Consider the following 22,095-nt stretch of genomic DNA (forward strand, 5'->3'; position numbering starts at 1 on the left):
TGCAGGATACTATGGAACATGACCTCCGTACTTTAGAAAGTTGGTCCTCTGTCTGGCAGCTGGGCTTCAACGCCAAGAAATGTAAGATCATGCATCTCGGAAATGGAAATCCATGCAGAACTTACACCTTGAATGGAGAAACTTTGACCAAAACTACGGAAGAACGAGACTTGGGAGTGATCATCAGTGCAGACATGAAGACTGCTACTCAAGTGGAGAAGGCTTCATCTAAGGCACGGCAGATGATCGGTTGTATCAAGAGAAGTTTCGTCAACAGGAAGCCTGAGGTCATGATGCCATTATACAAAGCCATGGTGAGACCTCTGAATACAGAATTCTGAATACAGACCACAGAATACTGTGTGCAGTTTTGGAGGCCACATTACCGTAAAGATGTGCTCAGAATTGAGTCGGTTCAGCGGATGGCCACCAGGATGGTCTCTCGTACGAAGAGAAACTGAACAAATTGCAGCTCTATACTCTCGAGGAGCGTAGGGAGAGGGGAGAAATGATTGAGACATTTAAGTACATCATGAGTCGGGTCGAGGTGGAAGATGATATCTTTCTTCTCAAAGGACCCTCGAACACAAGAGGACATCCGCTCAAACTCAGGGGAGGGAAGTTTCGTGGAGACGTCAGGAAGTACTTCTTCACGGAACGAGTGATAGAGCATTGGAACAAGCTTCCAGTACAGGTGATCGAGGCCCGCAGTATCCCAGACTTCAAGAATAAATGGGATATCTATGTGGGATCACTGCGAGAGTCCTACCAATGAATAGGGTCGCTAGGATATAGACTTAATAGAGCAGGTCAGTAGAGTTAAGGGGGCCAGTAGACTTAAAAGGGGGTCAATGGTATGGGCAGACTTGATGGGCTGTAGCCCTTATCTGCCGTCATCTTTCTATGTTTCTATGTTTCAGAGCTCAAACCACCACCTCCACATCATTGGCATTTTAACAGACTGCTTTAAACAGTGGCTTCAGTTACAAAATTTATCAGTCCTCAATTATTTTAAACCTCAACAGCGAGTTGTCACTCTATGGAAGTTTTTTTTGCCAATGATGTGGAGGTGGTGGTTTGAGCTTGAGCTCTGCCGATAAAACCTGAGGCTTTTTCTTCCATTTGAGCAGGCTCTCAGCTACCTTTAAGTGGAGTTTTTTTTGCGCTACTTTATTTATATTTCTCCACTTCATCTTTTGCAATATTGTAGTTATCTCATGATGTAAACATACATAATAAAAATACTCACAAAATAAGCGACCAGCACTTACACCAAAACAGATTCCTTAATGCCCATATTTCATATTGCAAAATAAATGTTTAATTTGTGCAATTTACCCATTGCATCTTCCAGTGTTACAGAGATTTGTTTGAGTTTTCCCTATCTGTCCTTTGTAGGCTCACAATTTAATTGGAATGGAGGAGTGGCCTAGTGATAACAGCTGCTGCCTCAGCACCCCTAGGTTGTAAGTTTGATCCTAGCCTGCTCTTTGTGACTCTGACCAAGTCACTTAACACTCCATTGACCCATGTACCACAGTTAAATTGTGAGCCTGCCAGGACTGATAGAAAAAATACTTAAGAATACCTGATTACTATTCAATGAATTGTAAGTTGCTTTGGGTGAATCCTTCATGAGAAGGCAATAATTTTTTTTTTTTTAAACCCTCTGGTAACTGGGGCAATAGAGAGATTAAATGACTTGCTCAAAGTCACAAGGAGCAGGTTGGGATGGAACTCACAACCTCAAGGTGCTGGCGCAGCAGTTCTAACCACTAGGCCACACCTCCACTCTATGACCTGGCATTGAATTTCCAGGTTTAATGCTGATCACTGATAGCTGACAATCAGATCCATAGGAACATAACAATTGTGTGGCAACAGGATCAGATTTAAGGCAGGGAGAAAAGGAGCTTAACATTGTTTTCAGCACTAGACTCATAAATTAGGTTCATAAATCTTGCCAAATGAATGGCAAGTCTACTTTTATAAGCAAGGCTTTTAAGTTTAAGAATAGCCTTACTGGAACAGACCAATGGTCCATCAAGCCCAGTAGCCAGTTCTCACAGTGGCCAATCCAGGTCACTAGCTCCTGGCCAAAACCCAAGGAGAGGCAATATTCCAAGCTACCAATCTAGGGCACGTAGTGGCTTCCCCCATGTCTTTCTCAATAACAGACTGTGGACTTTTCCTCCAGAAAATTGTCCAAACCTTTCTTAAAACCAGCTTAACCATTCTCTGAGTGAAAAAAATGTTTCCTCCTATTGGTTTTAAAAGTATTTCTCTACAACTTCATCGAGTGTCCCCTAGTCTTTGTAATTTTTGACAGAGTGAAAAATCGATCCACTTTTACCCGTTCTACTCCACTCAAGATTTTGTAGACTTCAATCATATCTCCCCTCAGCCGTCACTTTTCCAAGCTGAAGAGCCCTAACCTTTTTAGTCTTTCCTCATATGAGAGGCGTTCCATCCCTTTTATCATCTTGGTCGCTCTTCTTTGAACCTTTTCTAGCACCACTCTATATTTCTTAAGATAAGGAGACCAGAATTGAACGCAATACTCCAGATGAGGTTGCACCATAGAGCGATACAGGGGCATTATAACCTTCTTAGTCTTGTTAGCCATCCCTTTTTTAATCATTCCTTGCATCCTGTTTGCTTTTTTGGCTGCCGCCACACATTAATCAGAAGGTTTCATTGTATTGTCTACGATGACACCCAGATCCTTTTCTTGGGTGCTAACCCCCAAGGTAGACCCTAGCATCCAGTAACTGTGATTCAGGTTATTCTTCTCAATGTGCATCACTTTGCATTTGTCCACATTAAATTTCATCTGCCACTTTAACACCCAGTCTTCCAATTTCCTAAGGTCTGCCTGCAATTTTTCACAATCCACATGCTTTGAATAGTTTAGTGCCATCTGCAAATTCTTTATTGCATAGAAGGCCCTTGAGATTCTTTTATTCTTGCAATGTATTTTTATATTTCACTTGAAGGAGGGGTGGAAAGCATGCATTGGGTGTGGACTTAATAACGGTAATTCAATAATGTTAGGTGCTTATATTTACATGAACATACTCTTCTTTCTTTTCATATCTCTAGCACAGCGGTCTCAAACACGCGGCCCACGGGCCGCATGTGGCTCTCCAAGTTTTATTTGTGGCTCTCCAAGTTTTATTTGGATCATTCTCTTCCTTTTGGAGCAGCAGCGTGTCTGGCCGGCTCGTTCCGTTCAAAGCCGCGGGTTGGCAGCTCCTTGCGCTATCCACTCCTGCATCGGAAGCCTCTCTGACATCACAACATCAGAGAGGCTTCAGACGCAGGCGCGGATCTCGCAAGGAGCCACCACCCGTGGCTTTGAATGGAACGAGCCGGCCAGACACGGTGCTGCTCCAGTACCAAGGGGGGGGGGGGGGGGGGCGGTCCGCACAGCTCGCCATCCTCCACTGTTCTCCCTAGAGTGCGGCTCGTCTAGAGCAGTGGTGCCCAACCTGCTTCCCACCGCTGCCATCGGGGAACAGGCTGACACCGTGCTCTTTGATCTCCCTGCTTCTCTTGTCGCCCGACGTCAATTCTGACGTCGAGAGGATGTTCTGGCTAGCCAATCGCTGCCTGGCTGCCCGGAACGTCCTTTCTGACGTTAGAATTGACGTTGGGCGGTCAGCCCCGTGCAGAAGGGAAGCATGGAGATTTCGGCCTGTTCCCGATGGCGGCAGCAGCAGCAGCAGCAGCCTATTCCCCGGCGGCGATGGCATGGGGGAGGGAAGGAAGGAAGGAAGAAAGAAAGAAAGAAGGGGGGGGGGGGGGGAAAGGGAGCCAGAAACAAAGCAAAAAATGGAATACAGAAACAGAGAAAGACAGACATAGAGAAAGAAAGAAAAAGTTGGAGGAGGGAATGAGGTCTGGAGGAGAGGAAGCATACAGGAGGCTGAAAGAAGGGAAGAAATATTGGATGCACAGTCAGAAGAATAAAGTGCAACCAGAGACTCATGAAATTACAAAACAAAGGTAGAAAAATGATTTTATTTTCAATTTAGTGATTGAAATGTGCCAGTTTTGAGAAAGAAAAGATATTAAACTTTAAATGTGAGTGCTGCAGAAAAAATAGAGTACTTGGAGGGCTGCAGAAAAAATAGTTAATGTCTTATTAAAGAAATGACAATTTTGCATAAAGTAAAACTCTTTATAGTTTATATATCTTTCCTTTTCACTGTTAAAGGAAAGTTTTATAAACTATAAAGAGTTTAACCTCATGCAAAATTGTCATTTCTTTAATAAGACATTATCTATTTTTTCTGCGGCCCTCCAAGTACCTACAAATCCAAAATGTGGCCCCGCAAAGGGTTTGAGTTTGAGACCACTGCTCTAGCATGTAATTAAATGCTTCTTCCGTAACCACTACTGTATATTTAGATTGTGAGCACACTGGGACAGAGAGGGATAATCTCGCATTTCTATTGTATTACTATTATAACCTGATTAATACTCATATGCTAGTGGTATATCAAACATAATAATTCAAATCAAATCAAATTTGTTTGCATATTGTATGTGAATTTATGTGCATAAATGCTAGTATGTTGACTAATCAATATTCTGCAAATATCCATAAGACATAAGAGTTGCCATGCTGGGACAGACCACAGTTCTATCAAGCCCAGTATCCTGTCGCCAACAGTGGCCAACCCAGGTCACAAGTACCTGGCAAGATCCCAAAGAATAAAACCGATTAATGCTTCTTAAAATAAACAGTGGATGTCCCACATCCATCTTAATAATGACATATGGACTTCTCTTTCAGGAAGATATCCAAATCTTTTTTAAATCCTGCTAAACTAACTTTCACCACATTCTCTGGCAATGAATTCCAGAGTTTAATTACAAGTTGAATGATGAAATATTTTCTACACTTAACGTACATTGCTTATATTTGCAAAGGAGCATAAACATGGGTGGAACACAGGTTGGACATGGCAGGGCTTTAACTTAGGGAATGTAACTTATAGAATACTGAAAATTATATGGATTCCTGGTATGCTTAGCTGCACACACTGACGCCGCTCTATGGCTGGCATAAGTAGGAGTTTCTGAATTTAAATGCATATTGATAGGCAGTTATGCTAGTATTCTATAAAATAACTGAGGTGCCTAGATTCCTTTATACAACAGACTCCATCCATGTGCCCTGTGGAAGCCTAATTGCAGACGCTGAATTATAGAATTACCCTCAATTGTGGAAATTTCAATTTGGCTTATTTTTAAAGAGGTACAGAGGGCAGAGAAGGGAGGGCATGAGCATAGCATGGGGTGGGGGCTGAGAGATGCAGGTGCCCCCACCAAGACAGCACCTGAGGCAGTTCACCCCCTCCCCCTTACTATTACCCTGATCCCACCATAGCTTGGGAACAGAGCAGAGTTGTCGCTGGCATAGAGTTGAACCTTATTAATCTGAAACATGTGCCAAGTTAATGGCATGCAAGCCTTCACTAGTGCTTAAGTCAACTTTCTCCTTCAAGCTCTTTTGTTTCAACTGCCTTCAGAAATAAAGGGGATGGGGAACAAGATTTTGAGTATTCAGCTATCTTGGCAGCTCAGATATTTGTTACCAGGATTAATATAGCACTGTGTAACACCCTTTCATTATCATGCCATATTGCATTTAAACAACAACAACAAAAAGGTTTTGTTTGTGGAATGTTTTAAATAGACCTGACGCTTGAATTTGGAAGGGGGATCTTTTCTTTCCCTAGTTAAATGGTGTTAAATATTCCATAGTAAGCAACCAATGAGGTGGCACTTTGAAGTGCTGGCAAACTAATTTTGTAATTGCTTTTATTGTTTTATCAGTAGAGATATTTATGGTTTAGCAGTTTTAGGAATAATATGCACACTCTCGATACAAAATCAATTAACAAAATATAGTGTGAAAGCAATGCAATACCAGTACCTATCTTTGTTGCAGGAGCTTCCTATATAAGAATTACTCAAAGCTGGCTCATAGACTCAACAAGCCTAGAAGGCAGCCTTAGCCATCTAAGCAAACTATGCTATACTAGAGCACAGAATCGGTTTAGCTGCTTGCCATGTTATTTATGAGAAAGAATTAACTAGGGACAGACTAAATATGAACCATTTAGTTTGCTATAAAACATGCTGACATGTCATGACTTTTTAAAAGATCTATACTTAGAACTGCAGTATATTCTGATTCCTATTGTATAAAGCATAACACCCAATTCTACTAACATGTCACTCCATGGGAGTGGAGTCAGGGGAGTTCCCCAAAAAGTTGGGCATCAAATTTATCAACTATGGCCTCAGTGCACCTAAGTTGGATGTCAATATGTATACCAAGTTTCAACAGGCGCAAGTCTGACGCCTGAAGCTAGTTGTGGGCATTGGTACTAAGTGTGATTCTATAAGGGGCGCTTTATAGAATTATGCTTGGGGCTGATTTTCTTTGGCACCAAGCCACCCATGCTCCTTCCATGGAAAGGCCCCCTTTACTGTTACACATACTGTAGATACATTTAGGTGCTATCCAAAAACTGGGTGTACTTCTGCACCAATCTGCAATTTCAAATGTGTTTGGGTACCTTGCATTCATTAGAACAGGGGTAGGGCACTCTGGTCCTCAAGAGGCATATTCCAGTCGGGTTTTCAGGATTTCCCCAATGAATATGCATTGAAAGTAGTGCATGCAAATAGATCTCATGCATATTCATTGGGGAAATCCTGAAAACCCGACTGGAATATGGCTCTTGAGGACTGGAGTTCCCTACCCCTGCATTAGAACATGCTTTCATTCTGAAAGTTGGGTGTGGAATTAGCTCCTAATTTTGTGCACCATTTATAGAATTTCCCATCATGTGTCCTTTTAGGCTTGACCTACTTATATACAGAAATCACTGTTTTATGCACAAAATTGCTATCAGTGACCTCTTGTGATTATGATTAGGCCTTGGCTCAGGGCTGAAAACTGCAGGAAGTGTGGATTAGGTAAAACTGACTGATATCTCATTCCCACTATGGTTTCCATTTCATTGTTCTCCTTCTTTTCTTACAGTTCCACCTCAGATCCTGAACATTTCCTCAGACATTACAGTGAATGAAGGCAGTAGTGTAATGCTTCAGTGCCTGGCCATTGGTAGACCTGAGCCCTCAGTGACGTGGAGACACCTTTCTGGCAAACGTGAGTGGGATCTGGGGAACTGGAAGGTGGTTTGAGGGTATGTTTTGAAGGTCTGTAAGAATACCAAATTCTTTAATCCCTTGATTTTCATACAAAGTAAGAATAGATTTAACTCAATGGGCTACCTTCTGGGAAAGGGGGAACCTATTCCGAAAGGATGGACTCCACCTTAACCGGGATGGAACCAGGCTGCTAGTGCTAACATTTAAAAAGGAGATAGAGAAGCTTTTAAACTAAGATGGGGGGGGAGCCAACAGTAGCCCAGGAGCAGATAGTTCGGTATAGAGTATCCTTGAAGGACACTGTTGAATCAGAACATTTAGGGAGTCCCAATAGAGGGGTTTCAAAAATGGTGAAAGAAATCCAAGAGTGCTTAAGAGGGAAGCAGAGTAAAGATGTCACGTTATCCCTGTCATCTTCTCAGCAGCCTGTAGATACAAGGAAAAAAACACAATTTGAAGTGTCTGTATACAAATGCTAGAAATCTAAATCCTTTTCTTGAGCACTGACATCCAAGGTGGTCCTTAGCATCCGATAACTATGATTTGGATTATTCTTCCCAATGTGCAACACTTTGCATTTGTGCACATTAAATTTCATCTGGCATTTGGATGCCCAGTCTTCCAATTTCACTGCACAACAAAGTTTTTGCTTCCTGAACACTGCTGGGTGTTTCTTATAGAATTTTGGGTGCTGATCATGAATATTACATCAAAAATTACCCATCACGTACCATTTCAGAGAAATCTTCAATTTTGTCGTGATTTTTTCTTATATTTGGATGCAAACAATTTTTTCTCCCATAAGTGTCTTATCAACAACGGTTTGTGCCGCCTGGGTATGTCCATGCATAAAATCTAGCCAGGTTGGAAGCTGTTTTATGGAAGATGACATCCTGGGCATGTCTGGGCAGGTCTGAACGAGCTTGCGCTGTCTCACCATGCTATAATGGTGGCTTCCATACACCGATCCTGCTCATTTGGTTAATATAGATAGTCCGTGTGTGTATATAGTATCAGTATAGTAAAGTATAGTAGTATAGTAGCTGTAGCAATATAACAGTAAGTAAGCTTGATGCTATAGACGTTTTGGTGTCGGGCAATATGTCTCGTCGGTGTCGTAACAGCCGCGACACATTCTGCTATATCTGTGGGGAATATACACTTACGCCTCAGAGACGTTCGATGACTGCCCTTGTAAAGAAAGCCTATCATCTGTATTTTGGCTGCAAAATAGGTGATCAAGACAAGCAATGGGCGCCTCACATTTGCTGTGCGACATGTGCTGTTAGTCTGAGAGCCTGGCTCAGAGGTACTCGAAAGACGATGCCATTTGCTGTTCCGATGATATGGCGAGAACAGAAAGACCATGTGACGGACTGTTATTTCTGTTTGACTAATGTGTCTGGTTTCTCTGCCAAAAACAAGAAGTCAATTGAATATCCTAATCTGCCTTCAGCAATGAGACCCATGCCACATGATGACAGTCTTCCAGTTCCGAAACCACCAGAGGATTGGACCTTAGACGAACCAGATGAAGAAACTGCAGTGCAGGGTTCTAACAGTGACATTGACCCGGATTTTGAACCATCCTCATCAGGCGATCCACATCTGATAACACAGTCCGAATTGAACGATTTGGTCAGAGATTTGGGTCTGTCAAAAGCAAAAGCTGAGCTGCTAGGTTCGAGACTGCAGGAATGGTGTTTGCTATCACCAGGTACGAAAATTTCTGTGTTTCGAGACCGGCATCATGATATAACCAAATTTTTTGCACAAGTCGACAGTCTCTGTTTCTGTTGTGACATTGAAGGATTGTTCTCGGTCTTTGGTTGTGATCACAACCCGGAAGAGTGGCGTCTTTTCATTGATTCGTCAATGTTAAGCCTGAAAGCTGTTCTGTTGCACAATGGCAACGTTTATCCTTCAGTACCTGTTGGCTATGCAGCACATATGAAAGAAACATATGAGAATATGGAAATGTTACTAAAGTATGTCCAGTATACCAGGTATAACTGGAATATCTGTGGAGACCTCAAAGTCGTTGCTCTGTTACTAGGACTGCAGCTTGGCTATACAAAGTACTGCTGTTTCATCTGCGAATGGGACAGCCGAGACAGAGAGTCGCACTATTCTAGAAAGAACTGGCCACTCCGTAAAAAGTTAGTTCCAGGACAGAAAAATGTAGCACATGAATCGCTTGTTGACCCGACAAAGATATTTTTGCCTCCTCTTCACATTAAACTGGGACTCATGAAGAATTTTGTGAAAGCAATGAACAAGGAAGGGGAAGGTTTTCGTTATTTAAGACAGATGTTCCCAAGAATAACTGATGCCAAGATCAAAGAGGGTATTTTTGTTGGCCCCCAGATCAGACATGTTATGAGTGACAAGCGATTTGAAGATCTGTTAGTTGGGCCGGAAAAAATTGGCTGGAAAGCCTTGAAAGACGTTGTTGACAATTTTCTGGGCAATTACAGAGCCCCAAACTACATTCAGCTGGTAGACAAACTTCTCAAAGCATACAAGAGAATGAAGTGCAATATGTCACTCAAGATTCATTTCCTCCATTCACACTTGGACTTCTTCCCCGCAAATCTCGGTGCTGTGAGTGACGAGCACGGTGAAAGGTTTCATCAAGACATAGCTACGATGGAGAAACGATACCAGGGCAATTGGAATCCGTCAATGCTTGCCGACTATTGTTGGATGCTACAACGTGATGCACCAGACACTGAATATAAAAGAAACTCGGGAGCAAAACACTTTTAATTCTGTTTCATTTAGTCGCTTGTGCGAAACGTAAACTTGACTATATATTTTATTGTCAGTAAACATAAAAATGTCTATTTCTCATAGTTCTTACGTGATGCAGTAAAACCAAAACCATATTTGAGCATACCAAGTTGGTACCTGTCATAATCACCAAAAACTTTTCAGGAATCAAGACTTAACCAAAAAATTGTTGTGCAGTGTTTCCTAAGGTCTTCCTGCAGTTTTTCACAGTCTGCATGTGTTTTAAAAACTTTGAACAGTTTAGTGTCATCTGCAAATTTAATCACCTCGCTAGTAGTTCCAATTTCTAGGTGATTCCCTAACCTCATTGTTGTACATTTGTGGGCAAATTTGTCCTGCAGAGTCTGAGCTGTAGTAGCCTTACTTTCCTACCAGTACCTAAGCACTGATTGGCTCAGGGACTGACAGGAAAGTAAGGTTTGACAGTTCAGACACTCCTCCCCCTCCCCCCCAGCAAATAAAAAAAGACCCTAAATTGAAGATCGGAAGGAGGGATACTCACTATTCCACTATCGCCGTCGTGCCCCTGATGCTCCTCCCAAAAAAAACCTTTTCAGGAAGACCCATCAGAGGAATGCCTACTACCTTTGGCTGACAGTCTTGCCTCTTCAAAATGGTGGGCTTTCCCCTTCCTGGTGCATCCTGGGATGCATCAGAGAGGGGTCTAAGTGCCTGTGCAAATCAGAGCCTTAGGCTCCTCCCAAGCACATTCCAGGTGGGCCTGCAGGCCAGAGGGAATAGGTATCCCTCTGACTGGCCTTCCTGAAGAAGGTAGAGGGGTGGGGGTGGGGGGTTATCAGTGGCACTATGGTGGTGGCAGGAGGAAGTGGGCATCTCTCCAGTTGCCGGGGGGTGGGGTGTTGCTTGAGGATGATGGTGGTGGTGGGAAGGAGTGGGTATCCCTCCCAATGCTGGCAGCTGGGGGCTGGGGGAGGGAATGGTCATCCCTCCTGCCGATCTTCATTTTAGGGTCTCTCTTTTTTTTAATGTAATGTAATGTAATGTAATTTATTTCTTATATACCGCTACATCCGTTAGGTTCTAAGCGGTTTACAGAAAATATACATTAAGATTAGAAATAAGAAAGGTACTTGAAAAATTCCCTTACTGTCCCGAAGGCTCACAATCTAACTAAAGTACCTGGAGGGTAATAGAGAAGTGAAAAGTAGAGTTAGAGGAAAAATAAAAATAAAATAAACATTTTAACAAGACAGCATTGATCTAAATACTTTGGAAGGTAGAAGAGAGGAGAGAAAGGAATAGAAGCAGAAGGGGGAGCCGTTGAACAGTAGAATTCTGGAGAAATTTAAATGATAGAAATAGAACAAAACAAAGACAAAAGGCAAAACAATAGATAAGATTAAAGATAAATCATAAGCTGGAAAGAAAAATAAAATAAAACTTTGTCTTCAATCCACGGTTTCAGCGTCAGTGATGAAGTGGAGCAAGTAAGTTTAGGAGGAGCGATTGACGTTTCCAGAAAGGGCTTCTTCAGGGAAGAGACTTGGCAGACAGTCCCAGGATGCCTATGTCTCCTCCCCTGCGATGTTCTCCCATCCATGCATTCCCTCCCAGACACACTGCCCGTGCCCCAGCCGCTCCAAGGAGGCTGCCCCAGATGAGGCCCACGGTGAATGCAGGATTCTCTCCTCTGCGGGAAAGCCGCCCGGAGCCGACAGTCGATCTTCTTAGCGGATTGCATGGGGGGAAGAGTTCACACTCTTGGTAGGATCGGGTCTGTGTGCTCTCGGTGGTTGTGGCTGGTCTCGTTGCTGCTTAGGTGTAAAAGCAGTTGATCTCCACTGCTGCTGATATTTAAAAGCAGGCAGATTGATCTCTCCAATGGACTGCAGGGGGAGGAGTTCACACTCCTGGCAGGATTGGGTCTGTGGGCTCTTGGTGGTTGCGGTAGGTTTCGCTGCTGCTTGTTGTTTTTCTACTGCTGCTGATATTTAAAGCAGGTAGATTGATCTCTTAAACGGGATATAGGGGGAGGAGCTCACATGCCTGGTTGGATCGGGGCAAGGGCTCCTATTATAGGCAGCTGGTCTTGCTGCTACTTAGGTGTTAAAGCAGTTGTTCTCCCACTGCTGCTGATATTTAAAAGCAGGTAGATTGATCTATCCAATGGAATGCTGGGGGAAGATCTTATATGTCTGGCTGGATCGTGGCAAAGGGTTCCCGGTAGTGGCGGCTGGTCCTATTGCTGCTTAGGTGTAAAAACAGTTGATCTTCTTATCGAATTGTAGGGGGGGCGGATCTCACATTCCTGGCAGGTACGGGTCTGTGGCATGTACCGATCGCTATCATCAGTGACTCATCCCATGCAAATTTAGCAACCCTCCGCGGCTCTCCATGAATCTCATTTGCATGCGTGTTTTTAAAGAATGACCTCTCTTTATGAAATCATTACAATAGTGGCCACGATATCAGCCCACCAGATTATACCACGAACAGTAGAGAATCTTCCCCTTGGTGACTTAAGAATACTACTACAGTCTTTAATGCTTATTAATATTGATTACTATGGCATCATCTATGTGTGTGCCTCTAAGGGTCAATATTCATCACAGTTTAACTAACTAGAAATGGCTCCTGGTCAGTTAATTTGTCTGTTCAGGGTTAACCGGTCATTTTCATTTATCGCCACTGAAAAAAAATCTGTTAGCACTGAACTTAAAAAACTGGATATTTTGGGGCATTCCAGAGGCAGAATGTGTATTTGACTGGTTAAGTGCTAATATTCAGAATTTTAATCAGTCAAGTTAATCACATAAATAGGACTGCATAACAGTCAGTCTTATCTTCATGTGGTAACCCATGATAGATTAGCTGATAAATATGTTACTTTAATGGCTATGGGGCTCATAATTTAAAAAAAAGTCTAAAAAGTGACCTAAATGGGTACTTGGATGATCTAAAAGCCTGATCGTCCAAGTACCCATAATCAAAGCTGGTTTTAGACGTATCTAAAACCAGCATAAGCCTTTCCCCTGCCTCTAAACGGTTGGCCCAGGCGCCTCAAGCCCCACCTGTGGGCAGGGTTTGAGCCGCCTAGGCCAATCAGGCCCTAAGGCCAGCCATTATGGAGATGGCTGGCCTGTTGGATGGACGGGCTTGGCAACTGTCCGTCTGACCAACTATTTGTAAGGTATGGGGAGGGGGGTGTGGGGGTCGTGGGGTCGGTGGAGGAGTCGCGGGTCGGCAGGGGGGCATTCGGGGGTTCAGGGGGGCGGTCATGGAGGGGTTGCGTCAAGGGCAGGAGGGCCCGGGATCCCTCCTGCCCGTATTTTAGTGGGGTTTGTGGGTTAGGGGATGTCACCAGGCCAGGAGGGCTTGGGCTCCCTCCTGGCTAGATCGTGGGGGGAGGGGGATTGGAGATTGCCAGGCCAGGAGGGCTTGGGCTCCCTCTTGCCCCGATGTTGTTGTTGGGGGGGGGGGGGGTTCACAGTTCGACAGGGCAGGAGGGCTTGGGCTTCCTCCTGCCCGGATCGTTGTGTGTGGGGGTGGGGGGAGGAATTCTATAACCGGTGTTGTTTTTGACAGACACCGGTTACAGAATCCAGCTTTTAGGCGAAGGACTGGCTCCTCCTTCGCCTAAAAGTCCTTGTTTTGGGCGTTTGGGACTTAGGCTTTTTGTAGGTTGATTATATGGTGTAAGTTTAGACATAGTGGTGGTCTGGGCGTTTAAACAGCTGAACGTAGAGGCAGGCCATTATCAAAAAATCCCTCCTTTTGGATGTTTTTTTGATAATGGACATTTTCCCTGCTTCTACTTTCAACGCTTAAGACCTTAGGCCAAAAGGGGACTTAGACCATTTTTTTGATTATGCCCCTCTATGTGTTAGTCTGCTTCTCAAGCTCAGAAATTCACTGCTGGCCGGCATTGAATGCGCAGGTTTTATGCCAGTGGCAGTCAGCAAATGCTGATCAATGCTGGCTGAATATTGGGCCTTAATTGTTTTACACCTGATACAAAATGCTGCAACTTGGCTCACTGAACTTGCATATTACATGTTATAGCCCACAAACATTGAATTAGCTATGTCTGAGTTGACACGTTGAAGTTAAGTGCACCTGATTTAATGTTTCAAACTCTGAAAAGGATGATACCTTTGAATATGACTGACACATTTTTCTATTTATTAAGAAAAGGATATTGCATGGTTCGGATTGTGGGTTCCTTTGTAAGTCCGAATGCAAAATATGTTTAACAAGGGATTGTGTGTTGTCTGTCACTGGTCTAGGTGATGGAATATATCACCAGCAAACATTAATGGCTAAATAATTCATTCATGAAATGGATTATTTGGGGGGAGGGGTTGGGAAGCAAGTTAAGATCTTCTTTCAAATAGCATTTGGCCTGATTGATGATATTAACTTTGTTGTTTGTATGTATTGTCTCTTTTACTGTCAATATTTGATTTGTAATCCACTTGGAACATATTTAATGGATAAGCAGAATGCCAATTATTCTAAATAAATAAAATAAAAAAATCTTCTACATCTGTTAGCATTGACATCAAATTAACATATAGATTAAAATTACATAGCACAATAAGTTATGAGATATCTCCAGGTATTTTTAAAGTTCTTCCAGGGCAAGTGCAAAGTGATGCATGTTGGAAAGAGGAAACCGAGCTATAGCTAAGTGATGCAGGGTTCCACATTAGGAGTTACTGCCCAGGAATAGAATGTAGGTGTCATCATTGAGGATATGTTGAAACCCTAACCTCAAAGTGTGGCGGCAGCTAAGAAAGCAAAAAGAACGTTAGGAATTATCAGGAAAGGAATGGAAAACAAAGATGAAAATGTTATAATGCCCTTGTATGCCCTGTGTGCAATTCTGGTTGCTGTATCTCCAAAAACATATAGCAGAATTAGAAAAGGTACAGAGAAGGGTGACGAAAATGTTAAAAGGGATGGGACAACTTTCCTATGAAGAAAGGCTAAAGTGTCTAGGGCTCTTCTGCTTGGAAAAGAAAAGACTCTGGGGTAATATGATAGAGGTTTATAAAATACTGAGTGGAATGGAAAGGGTAAATGTGAATCATTTGCTTACTTTTTCCAAAAATATCTCTTCATACAACATGTAATTAAATTCTGGAATTTGTTTCCAGAGAATGTGGTGAAATTGGTTAGCTTAGCAGGGTTTAAAAAAGTTTTGGAGATGATTTGGGGAAATCCATTGCTTATTCCTAGGATAAGCAGCATAAAATCTGTTTCACTAGGGTTTTTGCCAGGTACTAGTGACCTGGATTGGCCACTGTTAAAAACAGGATACTGTGCTTGATGAACATTTGATCTGTCCCAGTTTGGTAATTCTTATGTTCTTATCATTCCCCTTACCAACTGGACATAAACAAAGATGGAACTTGGGGAAGTAGATATTGCTATACAGGGATTAGCATTTCTCTATACAGGTTTCACTTCTTCATTAATCTCTTTTTCTCCCTGCCAATTTTGGGGGATAAACCATAGAAGTCTGCCTAGCACGGACCCTATTTCACAATTACTGGATTCATTGTTGAAGCACACTCCAGCCTTGATCCTGATCTGTTTTTGCCCCAACTATAAAAGTTTGCTCAGCATTGATCATTGCACTTTTTGTTGGCTTTGAAAACTAAATAAAGATTTAAAAAAAAAAAATCCCTCCGAGGGGTTAAAGAGCACAGTTTACTCAACAATCCGAGTTTAGAAAGAGACCTACAAACTAAAGATCAACCACTACAAAACCCAAATAAAACTAGCCAAACGTAAGTATTATTCCAAACAAATCATAAAAGGAAACAAGATTTTTTAAAAAAATTATTTCAAATAATACACTTTCTAGCTAACTGAACTGAATTTACAACCAAATCAACAAATAACCCAACAGCAGCTGTACTAGCAACCTTTTTTAAAAAACAAAAGTAGACCACATCAGAATTGATACTAACAAAGGAAACACAGTGAACTGCTTAGGAGTACTAGGAAACAGCACAAAATCAAGAGAAAGAAAACCCTCCACAAACAAAATGCCCAGCAGAGAGGTACTGGGAGGAATTCTCCCCAATCACAGAAACAGAGTTGATAAGATTACTACCTAAATACATCAAATTTCAATACATTACATTACATTACATTACATTAGTGATTTCTATTCCGCTTGTGCCTTGCGGTTCTAAGCGGATTACAAGTTAGAGGACTGGACATTTCCAGTAGCATTGCAGTACATGTAATCAAGAGAGTGTCCAGTTACAATTGTTAGTCTGGACTTTTCCAGGAGAAATTGATAGCAGGTAGTTGATAGTGATAGGTTGTTTAGACGAATAGAGATAATACTGTTCGGATTCAGGGTGTTGCTGGTGGTGGTGATGGAGGTGGTCGTGAGAACATTTTCTAATACTTTTGTGAGGTTATGATGATGGGAAGTGTTTTTTGAAGAGATGAGTTTTGATTTCTTTTCGGAATACTTTAATGTCTGTAGATTTGGTCAGTAGATTGGTGATGGTAGTATCGATCTTTGCTGCCTGTGTCGCTAAAAGGCTGTCGTATAGTTTCTTTCGTCGTGTTCCTTTGAGAGGGGGGTGAGTGAATAGGCTCTGAGTTCTCCTTAGTCTGTGTGAGAGGTTACGGTGTAGTCTGTTATTTAGGTAGCTGGGGGCTGTTCCATGTATTACTTTGTATAGTAGACAATAGAATTTGAACTGGGATCTTGCTTTTATTGGTAGCCAGTGTGAGTCTAGGTATGCTTTGGTGATGTGGTCATATTTGCCGAGTGAGTAGATGATTCTGAGGGCTGTGTTCTGAACTGTTTGTAATTGTTTTATCATGTAGTTTGGGCATGATAGGTATAGGCTGTTACAGTAATCTACAATACTTAGTACTAGGGATTGTACTACTATCTTGTATTGATCTTTGTTGAAGAATTTTCTTATTTTTCTTAGGTTACGTATTGTGAAGAAAGCTCTTTGGATGATTTTGTGGATTTGAGACTGCATTGTGCAGTTTCTGTCTAGTTGTATTCCCAGGATCTTGAGTGTACTTTGCATTGGGTACTTGGTTGTATTTAGTACTAGTTCTGTGAGAGATGGTTTTTTTTCCTTCTCTAGTAGTAGGAATTTAGTTTTTTCCGAGTTCAGTTTTAGTTTATGACTTGACATCCATTTTTCTACCGTTTCCATTATTATTTTCAGGTGGTTTGTGGATAATGGGTCTTGAATGTTAAAGGGGAGGAGGATAGTTATGTCATCCGCGTAGCTGAATGATACTGTGTTTAGGGCGTCTAGGGTTATGCCTAGGGATGCTATGAAGAGGTTAAATAATATGGGTGATAATGGTGATCCTTGTGGTACTCCACATGGGTTTGACCATGGGTCGGATATGTGCTCTTTTGATTTGACTTTGTATGTACGTGTTTTGAGGAAGCTTCGGAACCATTTGTAAACATTACCTGAGATTCCTATTGCGTCTAATGTCTGGAGTAGCGTGTGATGGTCAACTAGGTCGAATGCTGCAGAAAGATCGAGTTGAATGAGAAGCAGCTTGTTTCCTTTGCTGAGGTGTTGTCGGACAATGTCTAATAGTGATACCAGTAGAGTTTCTGTGCTATGGTTGGATCTGAATCCGGATTGTGATGGGTGTAGTATGTGATGGTCTTCAAGGTAGTTGGAGAGGTGTTGTGCGATAAGGCCTTCTGTTATTTTAATGTATAGTGGGATTGAAGCGATTGGTCTATAGTTTGCAGGATTATCTATAGGACCTTTGGGATCTTTTAGGATAGGTGTAATTATGATTTCTCCTAATTCCGGTGGGAAATGACCTTCACTTAATGTTGTTTGAAGCCATAGTGTGAGGCTAGCTTTAAATTTGGTGGAAGCTGTTGCTAGTAAGTATGAGGGACAGTTGTTTAAGTCACATGAGGATTTGCTGTATTTTTTGTAAAGCCTGTCCAAGTCTGACCATTGTATCTTTGGGAAGTTTGTCCATATCCTGTCTGCTGGGATTGCTTCATCTGTTTTGGGATTGATTCGTATTTCTTCTATGTTGGTTCTTGAGTTGTTGAATGTGGATCTGGTTGTGATGATTTTGTGTTTGAAATGATCTGCTAATTGGGTGGCTGTGGGAGTTTGGTTTCCTTGGGTGGCGAGAAATGGTTTGGTATCAGTGAGATTTCTTACGATGTTAAAAAGTATTCTTGTGTCTGGTTTTTCGGTGCTGATGAGTTTGGAGTAGTAGTTTTTTTCGTTTTTCCTTCAGTTTGGTATTGTATTGTTTGATTAGGATTTTCCATTCATCTTTGATGTGATTGTGTTTTTGTTTTTTCCATGTCCTTTCTAATTGTCTGCATTTTCTTTTTAGTTGTAGAAGTTCGTCGTCGAACCATTTATTAGATGGTCTGTCTATTTTGTTTTTGTTTTTTATTGGAGCTAGTTCGTTTAGTGTAGATTCACTGAGGGTCCGCCAACTGTTTATGAATTCTTTGGGGTTATTGGGGTCGATTTCGGGGTCGACTGTGTTCCAGAATGTGTGAGGTTCGATTTTCGGTCTGATCTTGATGAGTGATTTCTTTGGGATGGGCTTGTTGTTATTTTGAGCCCAATTGATGGTGAATGAATATTTGTAGTGATCTGACCATAGAGTTGGGTGCCAGGACCCGTTTGAGATGTAGATGTTTTGTTCGTTTTGATTTGGAGATGAATAAGCTGCTATATCTAGTTGATGACCTTTTTCGTGTGTGGGTTCTGGGTTGAGAATTTGATAGGATAAAGTGTTGAGGTATGAGAGTATATCTGTTGTTTGTTTGGATGATTGATCTTCTAAGTGGAGATTTAAGTCTCCGAGGATCAAGTTATGTGTGGAGGAGAGTGAGTTCTGGAAGATGAATTCTTCAAGTTCTTGTTTTGAGGTGTTCCATTTACCTGGTGTAATGTAGCAAATAAGACAGTTCAGGTTTCCATTGAGTGATTTGTCAGATATTTGGCAGGCTAGCAGATCTAGATAAGGGGTGGAGTGCTTGGTTAGTACGTCGATGTTGAGATTGTTTTTTGTTATGATTGCTAGACCTCCTCCTCTTCTGTTTTCTCGACATACTAATTCAAGTTTATATCCTTTGGGGCAGAATTCTGTGATGCTTGGATCTGACTCAGAGGTGAGCCATGTTTCGGTTAGGAAGAGACAGCCTAGATTGTCTTTGGTCAGCCAATCTTTGATTAATTCTGCCTTTGGGCTGACGGATCTGATGTTCATATATGCGCAAGCAATTGTAGTGTATTTTGTGGTGGGGATAGTGGTTGTATAGATGATAGTTCTTGGTGAGGTTTGGTATTTTTGTGTGTTTGAGTTAGGCTTTGGTGGTGGTCTTTTTCCCCAGATGGTGGGGATGCTGGCTTGGCTGGATATTGGGCATGGAGTTAGCGTTCTAGTGGTATGCAGTTTTCTGGTATGTTGAACAGGTCTGTGTGTTGTTGGTAGGATAGGGATGGTTTGTAATTGGTAGCCTGTGGTTTTCCATTTTGCTATAAATGTGGCAATTAGTATGAGGGCAAGGATGAGGTTGGGTGTACGCAGTGCCATTTTTTTTTTTTTTTTTTTATATTTGTGAAGACTGAGGTTTAGTAGTTATTTGAGATGATTATAGGAGTGGGTGTATGGGTTTTGTTCAGAGTTCGCTGGAGAGGTGGCTGGAGAGGCAGGGGCTCTAATAGAGAGCAGAGTCCTCCTGCTTGCACGGCGTTGGGCGGAGGAGGGAGGGACAAGATGGCAGAAACTTCCTCCTTCCTCTGCCTAGGAAGTCGCTGGGAGGGGGGAGGCTTTCGGTGGCCCTCAAGGGCTGAAGAAAAAATCCGACTCAAAAGTCGGGTTGCGTCGGTGATCCCCGGTGGCTGGAAACGGCAGGGGCTCTATGAGAGAGCAGAGTCCTCCTGCTTGCACGGCGTCGGGCGGAGGAAGGAGGGGCAAGATGGCAGAAACTTCCTCCTTCCTCTGCCTAGGAAGTCGCTGGGAGGGGGGAGGCTTTCGGTGGCCCTCAAGGGCTGAAGAAAAAATCCGACTCAAAAGTCGGGTTGCGTCGGTGATCCCCGGTGGCTGGAAACGGCAGGGGCTCTATGAGAGAGCAGAGTCCTCCTGCTTGCACGGCGTCGGGCGGAGGAAGGAGGGACAAGATGGCAGAAACTTCCTCCTTCCTCTGCCTATGAAGTCGCTGGGAGGGGGGAGGCTTTCGGTGGCCCTCAAGGGCTGAAGAAAAAATCCGACTCAAAAGTCGGGTTGCGTCGGTAATCCCCGGTGGCTGGAAACGGCAGGGGCTCTATGAGAGAGCAGAGTCCTCCTGCTTGCACGGCGTCGGGCGGAGGAAGGAGGGACAAGATGGCAGAAACTTCCTCCTTCCTCTGCCTAGGAAGTCGCTGGGAGGGGGGAGGCTTTCGGTGGCCCTCAAGGGCTGAAGAAAAAATCCGACTCAAAAGTCGGGTTGCGTCGGTGATCCCCGGTGGCTGGAAACGGCAGGGGCTCTATGAGAGAGCAGAGTCCTCCTGCTTGCACGGCGTCGGGCGGAGGAAGGAGGGACAAGATGGCAGAAACTTCCTCCTTCCTCTGCCTAGGAAGTCGCTGGGAGGGGGGAGGCTTTCGGTGGCCCTCAAGGGCTGAAGAAAAAATCCGACTCAAAAGTCGGGTTGCGTCGGTGATCCCCGGTGGCTGGAAACGGCAGGGGCTCTATGAGAGAGCAGAGTCCTCCTGCTTGCACGGCGTCGGGCGGAGGAAGGAGGGACAAGATGGCAGAAACTTCCTCCCTCTGCCTAGGAAGTCGCTGGGAGGGGGGAGGCTTTCGGTGGCCCTCAAGGGCTGAAGAAAAAATCCGACTCAAAAGTCAGGTTGCGTCGGTGATCCCCGGTGGCTGGAAACGGCAGGGGCTCTATGAGAGAGCAGAGTCCTCCTGCTTGCACGGCGTCGGGCGGAGGAAGTTTCTGCCAATACCCATTAAGTTTCTGCCAATACCCATTAGGTGTCTGCCCAACTTTCCTCCCAAAAAATTCATCAAAAATATAATTCAACTATCTATATGACTGGCTGAATGGCTCACTAGAAAAAGGAGTATTCCCCAAATACCTAGGAAAAATTATTCCTAACACCCATCCCTAAAGATCAAAATGGAGACATGAACGATGTCAAGAATTACAGACCAGCAGCTTCAATCCCACTTCATGTCAAGCTATTAGAAAGTATGGTAACAAATTGAATCACAAAGTACTTGGAACATCAATCAGTAGCAATGAAAAAATAATATTATTGAAGGATTTTTCCGGTCCACTTTCTGGCAAAGGTCCTAAGATACTAGGTCAGGTAAGAAAAATGACCTTTCAAACAACTATGTTGGCCTCTAAAGCAACTTATCAGATTCTTGTGTCTTTAGTGGAGCCACAGACACTTGTTCAATGACACAGACACTTACTTGTTTGCAACACTTTTCAGGATGAGCTAAAATAGATTTAAGGCTCCTTTTACAATGGTGCGCTATGCGTTGTAGTGCGCCCTAAATCTACGTCTGAGCTAAATGCTAATGCATACATGTTAGGGCTCCTTTTATCAAGGCACGCTACGGGGGTTAGCGCGTCGAACATTTCATCACACGCTAACCCCCGCGGCAGCCTAAAATCCTAACGCCTCGTCAATGGAGGCGTTAGGTACTAGCGCGGCATGCGGTTTAACATGCGGTATTCTGCACGTTAAACCGCTACCGCGCCTTTGTAAAAGGACCCCTCAGTCTATGAATGCGTTAGTGTTTAGCGCGCACGTGGATTTAGCACGCGCTAAAATGGCTAACACATCTTTGTAAAAGAGGGGGTTGGTTGCAGATGTTTAATATAGAAGAATGTAGCAAACACTGAATCAGATCCAATGATGATATATCAATACATTATTTAGTTATAAGCAACAGTAGCCACAACACTTTAGCTGGCATGGTTGCATGTTTCAGAGCTCCAAGAAGATGTGCATCAGAAATTGACCAGTGCTCCATATTGGCAAGAAAGTTAAAGAAACTCTACAGTAGATACCATAAAGGACATAATCTATCTTATAAACTCCAGAAAGAAGCTCTCTTTGGCAAAATGCAAGTTCTTTGACGAGTGT

General features: G+C 43.0%; 1 protein-coding gene across 1 annotated transcript in view; it reads left to right on the forward strand.

Annotated features, from left to right (window-relative positions):
* OPCML (opioid binding protein/cell adhesion molecule like) overlaps positions 1-22,095 on the forward strand; it is a 653,953-nt gene that overhangs the window by 507,741 nt on the left and 124,117 nt on the right. The window contains exon 3 of the mRNA XM_033918426.1: positions 7,067-7,192. Within this exon, the coding sequence (XP_033774317.1) occupies positions 7,067-7,192 (126 nt within the window). The remainder of the gene's footprint in view (positions 1-7,066; positions 7,193-22,095) is intronic.

This window comes from Geotrypetes seraphini, chromosome 13, assembly GCF_902459505.1.
Source record: "Geotrypetes seraphini chromosome 13, aGeoSer1.1, whole genome shotgun sequence".
NCBI classification, from domain to species: Eukaryota; Metazoa; Chordata; class Amphibia; order Gymnophiona; family Dermophiidae; genus Geotrypetes; species Geotrypetes seraphini.